This window comes from Grampus griseus (genome assembly GCF_964374135.1).
Source record: "Grampus griseus genome assembly, chromosome: 8".
NCBI lineage: Eukaryota > Metazoa > Chordata > Mammalia > Artiodactyla > Delphinidae > Grampus > Grampus griseus.
The window spans coordinates 25,209,693-25,226,392 of NC_139002.1; the positions used below are offsets into that span (position 1 = coordinate 25,209,693).

Below are 16,700 nucleotides of genomic sequence, written 5' to 3' on the forward strand. Positions count from 1 at the left end.
TGAGATCCCACAAGCCGTGTCATGCAGCCAAAAAAAAAGAAAAGAGTTGTCTTAATGTTGGCAAACTGTGTGATGTATCATAACACTGACTCCCCATTGCTAACAACAAAATATCTTATAAATGGAGATGAAAGTAAGATAGATTCCAATACCAGGTTTTTGCGGTACGCGGGCCTCTCATTGCTGTGGCCTCTCCCCCTGCGGAGCACAGGCTCCGGACATTCAGGCTCAGCGGCCATGGCTCACGGGTCCAGCCGCTCTGCGGCATGTGGGATCCTCCTGGACCGGGGCACGAACCCATGTCCCCTGCATCGGCAGGCGAACTCTCCACCACTGTGCCACCAGGGAAACTCCTGAATTTAAGACTTTTGATGCATCACTTTTTTTTTGTTTTGGCTGCACAGCATGACTTGCGGTACCTTAGTTCCCCGACCAGGGAGAGATTGAACCTGCACCCTCAGCAGTGTAAGCACGGAGTCTTAACCACTGGACTACCAAGGAATTCCTGATGCATCACTTTTTTATATAAAACAGATATGGTCTTATCTTCAAATATTAGGAACATGGAAAAATTTAGCTGTCCAGTTTTCCCAGCACCACTTATTGAAGAGGCTGTCTTTTCTCCATTGTATATTCTTGCCTCCTTTATCAAAGATAAGGTGACCATATGTGCGTTGGTTAATCTCTAGGCTTTCTATCCTGTTCTATTGATCTATATTTCTGGTTTTGTGCCAGCACCATACTGTCTTGATTACTGTAGCTTTGTAGTATAGTCTGAAGTCCAGGAGCCTGATTCCTCCAGATCTGTTTTTCGTTCTCAAGATTGCTTTGGCTATTTCGGGTCTTTTGTATTTCCATACAAATTGTGAAATTTTTTGTTCTAGTTCTATGAAAAATGCCAGTGGTAGTTTGATAGGGATTGCATTGAATCTGTAGATTGCTTTGGGTAGTAGAGTCATTTTCACAATGTTGATTCTTCCAATTCAAGAACATGGTATATCTCTCCATCTATTTGTATCATCTTTAATTTCTTTCATCAGTATCTTATAATTTTCTGCATACAGCTCTTTTGTCTCCTTAGGTAGGTTTATTCCTAGATATTTTATTCTTTTTGTTGCAATGGTAAATGGGAGTGTTTTCTTAATTTCACTTTCAGATTTTTCATCATTAGTGTATAAGAATGCCAGAGATTCCTGTGCATTAATGTTGTATCCTGCTACTTTACCAAATTCATTGATTAGCTCTAGTAGTTTTCAGGTAGCATCTTTAGGATTCTCTGTGTATAGTATCCTGTCGTCTGCAAACAGTGACAGCTTCACTTCTTCTTTTCCGATTTGGATTCCTTTTATTTCCTTTTCTTCTCTGATTGCTGTGGCTAAAACTTCCAAAACTATGTTGAATAAGAGTGGTGAGAGTGGGCAACCTTGTCTTGTTCCTGATCTTAGTGGAAATGCTTTCAGTTTTTCACCATTGAGGACGATGTTGGCTGTGGGTTTGTCATATATGGCCTTTATTATGTTGAGGAAAGTTCCCTCTATGCCTACTTTCTGCAGGGTTTTTATCATAAATGGGTGTTGAATTTTGTCGAAAGCTTTCTCTGCATCTATTGAGATGATATAGTTTTTCTCCTTCAATTTGTTAATATGGTGTATCACGTTGATTGATTTGCGTATATTGAAGAATCCTTGCATTCCTGGAATAAACCCCACTTGATCATGGTGTATGATCCTTTTAGTGTGCTGTTGGATTCTGTTTGCTAGTATTTTGTTGAGGATTTTTGCATCTATGTTCATCAGTGATATTGGCCTGTAGTTTTCTTTCTTTGTGACATCTTTGTCTGGTTTTGGTATCAGGATGATGGTGGCCTCGTAGAATGAGTTTGAGAGTGTTCCTCCCTCTGCTATATTTTGGAAAAGTTTGAGAAGGATAGGTGTTAGCTCTTCTCTAAATGTTTGATAGAATTTGCCTGTGAAGCCATCTGGTCCTGGGCTTTTGTTTGTTGGAAGATTTTTAATCACAGTTTCAATTTCAGTGCTTGTGATTGGTCTGTTCATATTTTCTATTTCTTCCTGGTTCAGTCTTGGCAGGTTGTGCATTTCTATGAATTTGTCCATTTCTTCCAGGTTGTCCATTTTATTGGCATAGAGTTGCTTGTAGTAATCTCTCATGATCCTTTGTATTTCTGCGGTGTCATTTGTTACTTCTCCTTTTTCATTTCCAATTCTATTGATTTGAGTCTTCTCCCTTTTTTTCTTGATGAGTCTGGCTAATGGTTTATCAATTTTGTTTAACTTCTCAAAGAACCAGCTTTTAGTTTTATTGATCTTTGCTATTGTTTCCTTCATTTCTTTTTCATTTATTTCTGATCTGATCTTTATGATTTCTTTCCTTCTTCTAACTTTGGGGATTTTTTGTTCTTCTTTCTCTAATTCCTTTAGGTGCAAGGTTAGGTTGTTTATTTGAGATGTTTCCTGTTTCTTAAGGTAGGATTGTATTGCTATAAACTTCCCTCTTAGAACTGCTTTTGCTGCATCCCATAGGTTTTGGGTCGTTGTGTTTTCATTGTCATTTGTTTCTATGTATTTTTCGATTTCTTCTTTGATTTCTTCAGTGATCACTTCGTTATTAAGTAGTGTATTGTTTAGCCTCCATGTGTTTGTATTTTTTACAGATCTTTTCCTGTAATTGATATCTAGTCTCATAGTGTTGTGGTTGGAAAAGATACTTGATACGATTTCGATTTTCCTAAATTTACCAAGGCAAGATTTGTGACCCAAGATATAATCTATCCTGGAGAATGTTCCATGAGCACTTGAGAAAAAGGTGTATTCTGTTGTTTTTGGATGGAATGTCCTATAAATATTAATTAAGTCCATCTTGTTTAATGTATCATTTATAGCTTGTGTTTCCGTATTTATTTTCATTTTGGATGATCTGTCCATTGGTGAAAGTGGGGTGTTAAAGTCCCCTACTATGATTCTGTTACTGTCGATTTCCCCTTTTATGGCTGCTAGTATTTGCCTTATGTATTGAGGTGCTCCTATATTGGGTGCATAAATATTTACAATTGTTATATCTTCTTCTTGGATCGATCCCTTGATCATTATGTAGTGTTCTTCTTTGTCTCTTCTAATAGTCCCTATTTTAAAGTCTATTTTGTCTGATATGAGAATCGCTACTCCAGCTTTCTTTTGGTTTCCATTTGCATGGAATATCTTTTTCCATCCCCTCACTTTCAGTCTGTATGTGTCCCTAGGTCTGAAGTGGGTCTCTTGTAGACAGCATATATACGGATCTTGTTTTTGTATCCATTCAGCCAGTCTGTGTCTTTTGGTGGGAGCATTTAATCCATTTACATTTAAGGTAATTACCAATATGTATGTTCCTATTCCCATTTTCTTAATTCTTTTGGGTTGATTATTGTAGGTCTTTTCCTTCTCTTGTGTTTCTTGCCTATAGAAGTTCCTTTAGCAGTTGTTGTAAAGCTGGTTTGGTGGTGCTGAACTCTCTCAGCTTTTGCTTGTCTGTAAAGGTTTTAATTTCTCCATCAAATCTGAATGAGATCCTTGCTGGGTAGAGTAATCTTGGTTGTAGCTTTTTCTCCTTTATCACTTTAAATATGTCCTGCCACTCCCTTCTGGCTCACAGAGTTTCTGCTGAAATATCAGCTGTTAACCTTATGGGGATTCCCTTGTGTGTTATTTGTTGCTTTTCTCTTGCTGCTTTTAATATGTTTTCTTTGTATTTAATTTTTGATAGTTTGATTAATATGTGTCTTGGCATGTTCTTCCTTGGATTTATCCTGTATGGGACTCTCTGTGCTTCCTGGACTTGATTATTTCCTTTCCCATATTAGGGAAATTTTCAACTATAATCTCTTCAAATATTTTCTCAGTCCCTTTCTTTTACTCTTCTTCTTCTGGGACCCCTATAATTCGAATGTTGGCTCATTTAATGTTGTCCCAGAGGTCTCTGAGACTGTCTGCAGTTCTTTTCATTCTTTTTTCTTTATTCTGCTCTGCAGTAGTTATTTCCACTATTTTATCTTCCAGTTCACTTATCCGTTCTGCCTCAGTTATTCTGCTATTGATCCCTTCTAGAGTATTTTTAATTTCATTTATTGTGTTGTTCATCATTGCTTGTTTCCTCTTTAGTTCTTCTAGGCCCTTGTTAAATGTTTCTTGCATTTTCTCTAGTCTATTTCCAAGATTTTAGGATCATCTTTACTATCATTATTCTGAATTCTTTTTCAGGTGGACTGCCTATTTCCTCTTCATTTGTTAGGTCTGGTGGGTTTTACCTTGCTCCTTCATCTGCTGTGTGTTTTTCTGTCTTTTCATTTTGCTTATCTTACTGTGTTTGCGGTCTCCTTTTTGCAGGCTGCATGTTCGTAGTTCCCGTTGTTTTTGGTGTCTGTCCCCAGTGGCTAAGTTTGGTTCAGTGGGTTGTGTAGGTTTCCTGGTGGAGGGGACCAGTGCCTGTGTTCTGGCGGATGAGGTTGGATCTTGTCTTTCTGGTGGGTAGGTTCACGTCTGGTGGTGTGTTTTGGGGTGTCTGTGGCCTTATTATGATTTTAGGCAGCCTCTCTGCTAATGGATGGGGCTGTGTTCCTGTCTTGCTAGTTGTTTGGCATAGGGTGTCCAGCACTGTGGCTTGCTGGTCATTGAGTGAAGCTGGGTGTTGGTGTTGAGATGGAGATCTCTGGGAAATTTTCGCTGTTTGATATTACGTGGAGCTGGGAGATCTCTTGTGGACCAGTGTCCTGAACTTGGCTCTCCCACCTCAGAGGCACAGCCCTGATGCCTGGCTGGAGCACCAAGAGCCTGTCCTCCACACAGCTCAGAATAAAAGGGAGAAAAAATAGAAAGAAAGAAAGAAAGAAAGAGGATAAAAGAAAGTAAGATAAAATAAAATAAAGTTACTAAAATAAAAAATTATTAAGAAAAAAAAATTTTAAGTAAAAAAAAAAAAAGAGAAAAGAAAAAAAACAAAAACGGACGGACAGAACCCTAGGACAAATGGTGAAAGCAAAGCTATACAGACAAAATCTCGCACAGAAGCATACACATACACACTCACCAAAAGAGGAAAAGGGGAAAAAATAATATATCTTGCTCCCAAAGTCCACCTCCTCAATTTGGGATGATTCGTTGTCTATTCAGGTATTCCACAGATGCAGGGTTCATCAAGTTGATTGTGGAGCTTTAATCCGCTGCTTCTGAGGCTGCTGGGAGAGATTTCCCTTTCTCTTCTTTGTTCTCACAGCTCCCGGGGTTCAGCTTTGGATTTGGCCCCTCCTCTGCATGTAGGTCGCCTCAGGGCATCTGTTTTTTCACTTAGACAGGACGGGGTTAAAGGAGCCGCTGATTTGGGGGCTCTGGCTCACTCAGGCCGGGCAGAGGGAGGGGTACAGATGCGGGGCAAGCCTGCGGCAGCACAGGCCAGCATAACGTTGCACCAATCTGAGGCGCGCCGTGTGTTCTCCCGGGGAAGTTGTCCCTGGATCACGGGACCCTGGCAGTGGCGGGCTACACAGTCTACCCGGAAGGGAGGTGTGGATAGTGACCTGTGCTCGCACACAGGCTTCTTGGTGGCGGCAGCAGCAGCCTTAGCTTCTTATGCCCGATTCTGGGGTCCGCGCTGATAGACGCGGCTCGCGCCCATCTCTGGAGCTCCTTTAAGCAGCCCTCTTAATCCCCTCTCCTTGCGCACCAGGAAACAAAGAGGGAAGAAAAAGTCTCTTGCCTCTCCGGCAGCTCCAGACTTTTTCCCGGACTCCCTCCTGGCTAGCTGTGGCGCAGTAGTCTCCTTCAGGCTGTGTTCACGCCGACAACCCCAGTCCTCTCCCTGCTATCCAACCGAAGCCCAAGCCTCAGCTCGCAGCCCCCGCCCGCCCCGGTGGGTGAGCAGACAAGCCTCTCAGGCTGGTGAGTGTTGGTTGGCACCGATCCTCTGTGCAGTAGTCTCTGCGCTTTGCCCTCTGCAGCCCTGTTGCTGCACTCTCCTCCGTGGCTCTGAAGCTTCCCCCTCCGCCACCCGCAGTCTCCACCCACGAAGGGGCTTCTAGTGCGTGGAAACCTTTCCTCCATCACAGCTCCCTCCCTCTGGTGCAGGTCCCGTCCCTATTCTTTTGTCTCTGTTTTTACTTTTTTCTTTTGCCCTACCCAGGTACGTGGGGAGTTTCTTGCCTTTTGGGAGGTCTGAGGTTTTCTGCCAGCCTTCAATCAGTGTGCTATAGGAGCAGTTCCACGTGTAGATGTATTTCTGATGTATCTGTGGGGAGGAAGGTGATCTCTGCGTCTTACTCTTCCGCCATCTTCTCAAATTTCCAGAATGCCGTTTAATATTGTGCTAAGCATTTTCCTCAGCAAATCTCTTGGGTTTCGACTGGCATGGGTTAAAAAGCCAAGATAGGAAATATTTGTTAAGACAGACATAATAGGAGGCACGTGAAAAACCCAGAATTTCACAAAAATTAAAACCAGGAGTTACCTAGAAGATGCAGTTCATCACAAATAGTATTAAGTGTACTTTTAGCAATGAATAATGAGTATAAGTATATAGAAAATGGCATTTTTCTAGTCACATCTATCCTCATAATCTCACACACCGTTTAATTACTTGATTACAATTTGCAGAAACTTTGATCTCTGACTAATGACAATTAGAAGTTATGAATTGGTACAAGGTCTAAACACAGCTAAACAAAACACAGCTGGGTTATTGTGACTAAAGGTCATGCCTTAAACTAATCTCAAACAATTTCTTTCGTCTTAGCCTCTTAGAAAAACCTAAGCATTTGGTTGTCAAAAGTTATGCATTTATGGTCCTAGCAAGCCCTATTATAAAAAGCACATCTAACAACTAGAGGTGCTTGCAGCAGTAGAAAGTGCCTCTCATTGGAATTCTTCAAGCGGATTCTCTCCTTGAGTAAATCTCTGGCCTGGTTAATCTGAAAGGGTGGAAGTTATTTACTGATTGATTGATCACCATGCGTGACATGTGGGATCTTAGTTCCCTGACCAGGGATCGAACCTGTGTCCCCTGCAGTGGAAGCTTGGAGTCCTAACAACTGGACCACCAGGGAATTCCCCTTGAAAATGTGGAAGTTTAGATTGGATGGTCTTTGAAACTCCTTCTTAAGGATTCCTTCAAAGATTCTGTAATTGCAAATAGTAATGTAGTAGTTCTTGATGTGGCCATTGACATTGCTGGCCTAGGTTTCTACTCATGTCTCTTCTCACTTCACTGCCACATCTACACATTCTGTACCCACAGGCGGCTTCTCTCTCTTATGTTGCTCTATTCTTTCTAGAATGAATCCTTTTTAAAGCCCCTTCTCTAAGGCCTAATTCAATTTCACTTTCTCCTCTATACTCCACTGTATCTCTAATAAAGTCTAATTCATGTTTATATCCATGCCTTCTCCTCATTCCAGGTTCTTACTTAGTTCCTTGCTTACTGTGACTGTACAATAATTTTTAAAGATTAAATTAAATAGGGAGGCTCTTAGAGCTACAAGCATCAAACAGAAGACATCTGTCACCAAGAACACATTTTGAAAAGATACAATGTAGATAAATGACTGAATGTGATAGATATCAGATTAGAAGTCATGGAATTTTAGAGTGGGAAGGTACCTGTGAGATCATTTAGTCTGACCTCTTGATTTCAGATTTTGACTCAAAGGGTGACTAGCTAGAGATCACACAGCTGGTCAATGGTAGGTCTGGGGCCTGAGGCCTTGGGAGCTCTTACCAAATGTAGGTGCCTCCCTTATATGGCTACTCATTGCCCACCAAAAATTGTTTAAAATAGAGCAGATTTAAGTTTGACTTTAAGACACAATTTGAGGATAGGGAGTCTCCTGTAATAGTTTTTAGAGTGACTTTTTCCACTTTTTTTGTTTAAGGAATGTAGTTTAGACTTTGTTACTTCATTACGGCTGGATTCTGTTGGTGTCTTCCAGGACAAGCTATTATCATTTGCATCGTTTAATGGTTTGTTGTTCAGGCAGGCTCAATAAAGCACTTAAGAGATTGGAGTTCTAAAAAAAAAAAAAGAGAGAGAGAGATTGGAGCTCTGCAGCTGGAATAAATAACACAAGGCAAGGTACCCATTCCTATACTTAACATTGCAGTGAAAGGCAATCAGTAAACAACTGTGGACAGGATCAAACGGGCTGTTGGAGATTTAGGGGCCTGCCTTCTCCAAGACTAAACAGATACAGAGCAAATCAGGGACACGTTTAAAAAAAGAACAGGATGAGCAATCAAAAAACATCATCAGGAACATTATTAGTAAAAGGAATATATTTTATCCTTGAATGCACTTTACCAAATTTGTGACTTTAAGAATCCAGTGAATGGAATCTCTTTTTCTTTTATCTTACAAAGATTTTGGATTTACTATAATTTTGGCACTCTTAATCCCCCTGCCTTTCAGACTGGCAATATCAAGGGTGTAGCAAGTATTTTCTGGATGCAGGACCAACAGGTGATGGAGGAGTATATGACGAAGATGAGCAAGAGTATTTGCTGTGAGCAAGCATCTGTCTTATATGGTGGGGTTGGACACTTTGTCAAGGAGATGGTGTCTGTTTGCTCTCTCATAATAACCTGTACTTTTTTGTAGCTCTTAGCCCAATTGCATTTATATATTGGTTGTGTGATTCTTCTGTGTCTGTCTAGCCTTCTGTATACTCCTCTTTGTGTCTCTCTTGTTCTCCTCTATATTTCAGCTCCTCTCACAGTGTCTCCCACATATCATATACTTAAATATTTGTTGACTGACTGAATGGGCACATGTCTACTGGACTTAAAGATAAACACAGGTGGGAGTGTAGAGGTAAACTGCATAGGCTGTTGGGCAGAATTCCTGGGTTCATCAACTGGCTCCAACACTTTTATTTATTTATGGCTGTGTTGGGTCTTTGTTGCTACACGCGGGCTTTCTCTAGTTGCAGTGAGTGGGGGCTACTCTTCGTTGCGGTGCATGTGCTTCTCATTGCGGTTGCTTCTCTTGTTGCAGAGCACGGGCTCTAGGCACGCGGGCTCAGTAGTTGTGGTGGACAGGCTTAGTTGCTCCACGGCATTGGGATCTTCCCGGACCAGGGCTCAAACCCGTGTCCCCTGTATTGGCAGGCGGATTCTCAACCACTGTGCCACCAGGAAAGTCCTCCACCACTTTTAACTATGTGAATTTGGGCAACTCATTTAACCTTTCTGTGCCTTTGTTTTCCTCCTGTGTAAAACAGAGATTGCAGTTATAATCTCATAGAATTGTTGTGAGGATTAAATGAGTTAATCCAGGTAAGGCATTTAGTACAGGGCTGGCAATAATAAATGCTCAATAAACACTGACTCCTGTTATTACTTAATCATCTTGTAGCTAATGAGAGATGTTTTAAGCCATCTGTTTCTCCTTCCATGCAGCTTTTGGATTGCTTTGGGATTCCTGTGTTGATGGCTCTCTCGTGGTTTATTCTTTATGCAAGATACAGAGTGATCCACTTCATCGCTGTGGCTGTCTGTCTGTTGGGCGTAGGAACTATGGTTGGTGCAGACATAGTAGCAGGGAGGGAAGACAATTCAGGTGAGACTGTGTTACTTGTTTCTGGTTTAGTCACAGAAAAAGTTTTGCTTATGTCCTCACTTTTATTGTGCAAAGATAAAGTAAAAGGCAGAGAACGTGTCCTGATTAACTATCTTTAAAATTTTACTTTTAGATTTGCTTGCTTCTGGTACTATAACCATTTCCACAAAGCAGTCTTTATGTTTCTACCTGCCCTGAGCCCTTGCTGTGTTTTGTCACACTAAATGGTTTGTTTTGTGTCATGAGAGAGAAGTTTCTTTATATATTTGCAATAATCTTTTTTTGGCCCATACATTTGGATTAGTTACTGGAAATCCTACTGTAGATTCTTGGGTTTTGTTTTCATCAAAAAGGAGACTTTGTGTTCACTGAATGACCTCTTTTTTCAGTTACTCTGTGGATGAGAACATTTTGATATTCTTTATGTCAAGGTTCAGATAGTTGATACTGTAAAATCTAAATAAGGTCTATGATTTCACTCAATATACAAGTGACTTCAGTGTCTCCTTTGATTGAGAAAATTACCTTGCTTACCTAGCTTCCTTCCCTATAGTTTTCAATGAATTCCCATCAATAATTTCCATTAATTTCTCATGTCATAGAATCATTTTCTGAGGCCTTACATTATGGTATACACAACCATCTTCCAATCTGTTAGTCTCCTGAGGATCCAAAATAAGAAAAATGAAAGCAGAATTGTGCCAGAAAGTGAGACGAGCAAGAGTCTTTAAACTTCTAAAAATCAGGGTTTCTTCTTCTGTAAAATCTTACTTAAATAAATATGAGCCAGATAATTTCCTGGAAGCAAGCTGGAGTTTTCCCTAGTGACAAATGTATTCCTTTTTGTGGCTTATCTCCTTATAGGTAGTGATGTACTGATTGGTGACATCTTGGTCCTTCTTGGGGCTTCCCTCTATGCTGTTTCTAATGTGTGTGAAGAATACATCGTGAAGAAGCTGAGCAGACAGGAGTTTTTAGGAATGGTGGGCTTGTTTGGAACAATTATCAGTGGCATACAGCTGTAAGATTCTAAACTTATCCTTAAAAACAATATAAGCAAATATGTCATAGATGATTACTTTCCAGCTACTAATATTCATTGTTTATTTGGCCCAAATTCAAATTTGAAATCAGTAACTTGCTAAATATCTATTAGAAGATTTTTGAAACATCAAGAATTATGCCTCATTTTCTTATACATGTGTGATGCTTGATTCCTGCTTATAATGTGGTAGACTTTATATTACCAGTGAAGACTCTTTTTCAATTATTCCTAGAAAATATTAACTTCCTGTTCAAAGGGAACACATAGTGTAATGTTTTCCTCCTGTAGTTGACTACTGTAGAGTGCTTCTAAGGGAGTCAAACATGTGTTTATGGACTCCTCTGGGTTTTATTCTTTGTCATTTTAATTAAAGATAGTTATTTTTATACTCTAAGAAAAATTCAAAAGTCAACATAATTAATCACCTTGGTGAAGTACTTAAAGCTTGAAGCAATTTAATTGCTTATAAAATAGTAAAAATTAGTATAAAGATCTCTCTGTGACCTCTTGTTTTAATCACAGATTGATTGTGGAATATAAGGATATTGCCAGCATTCACTGGGACTGGAAAATTGGTATGTACATACATAATAATCCTTGTTAGTCTTTCCCCTGACACACATCAAGAAATAAATACTTCATTTTAGTAATACTATTAAACATTTTTATATAAAATCACAGAGTAATTTAGTACACAGAGAACTATAGTGGTTTATATTGAGTTTTCTCTGAGAACTTGTAAACAAACCCCCCCATAAAAGTTAATCCTTAATCTTTACCTTCAGGAATAGCCTTTCTTTACTAGGAATTCTGAACAAGACTGACCTTTGGTCACACTAACTTTCAACTAGATCTGTATCTCGAGTCCTCAGACTTCTTGTAAAGGTTGTCTGCTTGATGTAATTTGTGAAGTATTAACCTGAATAATCTGATGGTGTGTAATCACCACCACGTTCCATTGCTACTCTCATCTGATAGGAAAGATTTGAACCTTATTTAATGATGCGTGGAAAGAAATTAAGTACTACATGAAGTGTCATTGAAATTCATTTACCATGCTTGGATGATTTCATTCAAGTAAATAACTTAGATTGCCTGTGTGTGTGTGTGTGTGTGTGTTGAGTGAGGTTGGAGAAGTGGTTGTGAAGCAGAGATAACTGCTATAAGTAGTTGCTGACCCACATGACTAGCTCTTATGAGATGAACAAAAGATAATGGGCCTAACGACTATCTTTGATACCCTAAAAATACTTTATTTTGATTCAACCACACAAATCATGTCCAACCATGATGCCTTTTATCATTGGCATCTCTCTGCCCTGGGCAGGTGGATAACATGGGGTGATAAGAGCTGTTGACTTACACCATAAGCAAGATTCTATGGCCTCGATCATTTAACACTCTGTTGAATTTTTTAAGTTCTTCATCATATCTTGTTGTTATTTTTTCTGAGAGCTTTGTATGTCTCATTTGCAATACTTGCTGTTAACAAGGGGCTTTGTGGATAGTATGTTAAAGGATCAGGGAATTTTATATATCAGTCAAGCTTTAAAAGCACAGCACCTTTAACTTTTGGTTTCTTCCTATAACATTAGATATTCCATTTTTTTCACAGCCCTGCTGTTTGTAGCATTTGCCCTATGTATGTTTTGCCTGTACAGCTTCATGCCACTGGTGATTAAAGTCACTAGTGCCACTTCTGTCAACCTGGGCATCCTGACAGCTGACCTCTACAGTCTTTTCTTTGGACTCTTTCTGTTTGGCTATAAGGTGAGCAAATAGATCTTGTTCAAATCAGAACACTTTTTTGGTTTAAAAGAAGTAATGGGTTTCTTTAAGATTTTAGATCCCAAAATGAAACCTTCTCACCTTCTTGGCAAGAATTTCTTCGGACACTCTCACTCCAGGCAAATAGCATGTTAGTGTTATTATAAGAGTCTTGCTTTGAGAACTACTGCCTTAGAAATCCATCTTTCCGGGACTTCCCTGGTGGCACAGTGGTTAAGAATCCGCCTGCCAATGCGGGGGACACGGGTTTGAGCCCTGGTCCAGGAAGATCTCATATGCCGCGGAGCAACTAAGCCCATGTGCCACAACTACTGAGCCCATGAGCCACAACTACTGAAGCCCGTGCACCTAGAGCCCGTGCTCCGCAACAAGAGAAGCCACTGCAATGAGAAGCCTGCGCGCCACAATGAAGAGTAACCCCCGCTTGCTGCACCTAGAGAAAGCCCGCGTGCAGCAACGAAAACCCAAAACAGCCAAAAATAAATAAATAAATTTATTTGTTTATTTATTTATTTATTTATTTTTCTTTTTGCGGTACGTACGCGGGCCTCTCACCGCTGTGGCCTCTCCCGCTGCGGAGCACAGGCTCCGGACGCGCAGGCCCAGCGGCCATGGCCCACGGGCCCAGCCGCTCCGCGGCATGTGGGATCCTCCCAGACTGGGGCACGAACCCATGTCCCCTGCATCGGCAGGCGGACTCCCAACCACTGTGCCACCAGGGAAGCCCAATAAATTTATTTTTTTAAAAAAGAAAGAAATCCATCTTTCCATAGTATAAAGCTTGTTGACTTGGCTGCTATTACAGTCATTTGAACAAATAGTTAGAATGTCGGCTGTTGCTTGATAATTTTGATTTTAGCTGGGGATAGCGACTATATTTCTTTATCCGTGTAAAATTTTGTATCTGGGTGGAAATTGCTTGGCACTGATTTACACTGTTCCCAGGAATTGGCCAGGAACTCACAATGCCTAGTTCAGTGTGTTCTCAGAAATTTCTGCTTAAGAAGCATAAACCATTTTTGCTTTTACATGTCACAGGAACCAGCTGTTATCTTCACAAACTTGCTGGTTAAGGTATTCCTGAACTAAGACTGAGGAAGTATTTATAGCTTTTTGGTGGCATCATTAAAAAGTAACAAATGTCAAAGTGAATCAGGGAAGTGATCCTGACAGCCCTAGATTTTTTTTTTCTATGATAGCAATCATTAAGGGGTACAAAGTGGGCCTTAAAAGTGAGTTAAAAAAAAAAAAAGTGAGTTAGCTGTTCTGTGGTGCTGTTCTTGCATTTCACATGGCCACCACTAGGGGACCATGGTGTTTTTATTCTGCAGTTCAAGGCCAGTTGATGGCTACCCATACCCAGAGAAAGCTTGAGAGCTCTGCAGTATAACATGTGGCCCCGCTTACCTGTGCTTTTTTTTTTTTTTTAACTAAACATATTGAGGTAGCTTTAGTAGTTTAACTTTTACTTTTCCCTCATTAGTAAAATAATGTCCAAGGAGGAAGTAAGGTTAAAGAAATAAAAGCTTCAAAGTGAAAGTACACTTGTCGCTACCTATTATAAGCTCCCTTAATGTACATATTTGCTTTTTAACTGTATTAACTTTAATGAGAAAAAGCCTTCTTGTGTTGTCATTTTTTTGGCCACATGACTTACACTATTATTCTCAAAAGTGGAACATGCAAACTATAAGTTCCTTGCAGTTCTTTTGCTTTATGTTTCTTTGTCCCTGCATGTCTAGCAGCTCACTCATAACTCATATCAGATTTTATTCTTTTTGGTCAAAGGCTGTTTCAAGACTTGTAGAGCAAAGAGGAGGTCTGCTCTTATCTTCAGAGTAAATTACAGAGGTGGGAAATCATTCAGAGCATAAAGACGATATCTAGGATCTTAGAAGAAATTTTTAAAGACAGCATCATAAGTTCAATATATCACTAATTAAAAAAAATTATAGTATCTAAAATAACTTCGGCTCTGATATTTTAAAACACAGTTGAAAAAGACATTAAACAATTTCTGTATTCATTGGTGTCAGACTCTGCCTCCTCTGGATTGATCTTGAGTAAATACTCACTGAACAGTTTAGCCACAAGAAATTTCCTGTATAGATCCAGACACAAAGGGTAAAATTTTAAAAACAGCCTCTGATTCAGGAGACTTATTATCTCACTCCCTCAGAGTCTCTCTCTTCTAATAAAGGTGCCTCCATTTAATCATGTGCCTTCTTAAGAGGAACAAGATACTTTTTTCTTATAAACATTTAAAACCACCAAACCAAACAGGACATGTTTTGAATAAGTTACTTAGGTTTTCCCACAGGTAACAGTGAACATTCTGTTGGAGAGCATGATTGACCTTCATGATACTGACTTTAAAAGTTTAGGGTACTCTAAATAGCTTTAACTCCCTTTAATCTTTTCTGAATCATTTTTCCCCCAAAAAAACATTTATTCAATACCAGCTATGTGCTGGGTGCTGTGCTGAGATTGGATCCAAGAATGAAACCTGTGGAGGAAATTAGTTTGGCTGCTGCTCCGGTTGACATTATCACTGGCTTTGCATCATCACTGAATCCAGTGGAGGCCTTCCAGCTTTGGGGAGGGCTGTAGGTATTCCATTCCTTAAAAAGTTCTAACGGTTTAAGGTTAAGAACTAATTGAGCATCTATGAAACATTAACATGTTGAAGCCAATGGTGACCCGTAGAAGCCCACACCTGGAGATGACTATAATCTACATAATACTCATTTCAAAACCCATTTCATTTTTTCCTTCTACCTTTGGGAGTATGTCTTTTTTTAAAAAAATTAATTTATTTTATTCATTTATTTTTGGCTGCATTGGATCTTCGTTGCTGCGTGCAAGCTGTTCTCTAGTTGCGGCCAGTGGGGGCTACTCTTCATTGCGGTGTGTGGGCTTCTCATTGCAGTGGCTTCTCTTGTTGCGAAGCACAGACTCTAGGAGCGTGGGCTTCAGTAGTTGTAGTATGCGAGCTCAGTAGTTGTGGCTCACGGGCTCTACAGTGCAGGCTCAGTAGTTGTGGCACACGGGTGTAGTTGCTCTGTGGCATGTGGGATCCTCCTGGACCAGGGCTCGAACCCATGTCCCATGCCTTGGCAGGCGGATTCCCAACCACTGCACCACCAGGGAAGCCTGGGAGTGTGTCTTACTTTTTCTTCTCTCTCATCTTCTTTCTCTTCTCCTTCTCCAAACCATTCTGTTTTCTTATTGTTTCACACCAGTGTTGTAAGCTGTGCCTAGGGTCTGAATCTGGGTCTCTCATGGTACCATGCTAAATTTTTAGTCTCTCCACTAAGTAAGTGGGACTAGTTGTGAGGTGGGATGCAGCTGGGTTATCACAGAGAAAGGCAAAAGTCCATTTCCTAAAGATCCAAGAATCCAGTTGGCTGACGTGGTGGGTGATATGGGCAGAGCTCACACATTCACCAGTACACACACACAGAACGGTTTTGGTCATTAGCATCTCCTTGGGCAACTTTCAGAAAAAAAAATTATGAGAAGGTAACCCTCAAAGCTCTGTTGACAAAAGGCAGCAGTAAAGATGTGTATGTGAGGGAGCACTGTCCACATAGCCTATTATTTCCTCCTAGTTTTCAGGACTCTACATCCTGTCTTTCACCGTCATCATGGTGGGGTTCATTCTGTACTGCTCCACTCCAACACGCACTGCAGAGCCGTTTGAAAGCAGCATGCCACCAGTTACCAGCATTGGAATCGACAACCTGGGACTGAAGCTTGAGGAGAACCTCCAGGAGGCCCACTCTGCAGTCTTGTAGCTGGAGAAGAAGGCACACACGTACACCTGGGGTTTCCTGGGAAGCTGGAAGCTGTCACCTGGATAAAGCAGAGCCTACTGCCTTGGGATACTTGGAAAATTATCAGACTCAGAGTGAATACTCTGTAGCGTTGGGTTGGATCCAGTGGTTAGATTTTACAAAGGAATACAAAATAATGTATCAAAAGTAGAAATTCCAAAATAGGGCAGAAGCCAAGGCCAGAATTGGGTTTCTGTGTGTTTGAGGGCCAATACCTATTAGTGTCAGGGAGACAAGGAGTGGGGCCCACACTGGGGTCTTAGAGGTACAAGTAGGAAAGCAGGATTGGATAGATACCTGGGTGTGAGCCAGCCTCAGGACACAGCCTGAAAGCAGGCTGTCCAGGCTGGGCTAGGTAGTCAGGAGGAGGGGCAGCCCAGGTTGGTTTTGGAGTAGGTTTCCTCATTTGGAGGCACCTGAGTTTTGTCCTGCTGAGG

At 40.6% G+C, this 16,700-nt stretch overlaps 1 protein-coding gene across 1 annotated transcript in view; it reads left to right on the forward strand.

The window, feature by feature from the left end:
- SLC35F2 (solute carrier family 35 member F2) overlaps nt 1-16,481 on the forward strand; it is a 49,374-nt gene extending 32,893 nt beyond the window's left edge. Inside the window, exons 4-8 of the mRNA XM_082660798.1 lie at nt 9,435-9,594; nt 10,459-10,615; nt 11,162-11,214; nt 12,255-12,409; nt 16,039-16,481. Coding sequence (XP_082516924.1) covers nt 9,435-9,594; nt 10,459-10,615; nt 11,162-11,214; nt 12,255-12,409; nt 16,039-16,224 — 711 coding nt within the window. The 3' untranslated portion in view covers nt 16,225-16,481. The remainder of the gene's footprint in view (nt 1-9,434; nt 9,595-10,458; nt 10,616-11,161; nt 11,215-12,254; nt 12,410-16,038) is intronic.
- The last annotated feature ends 219 nt before the right edge of the window (nt 16,482-16,700 follow it).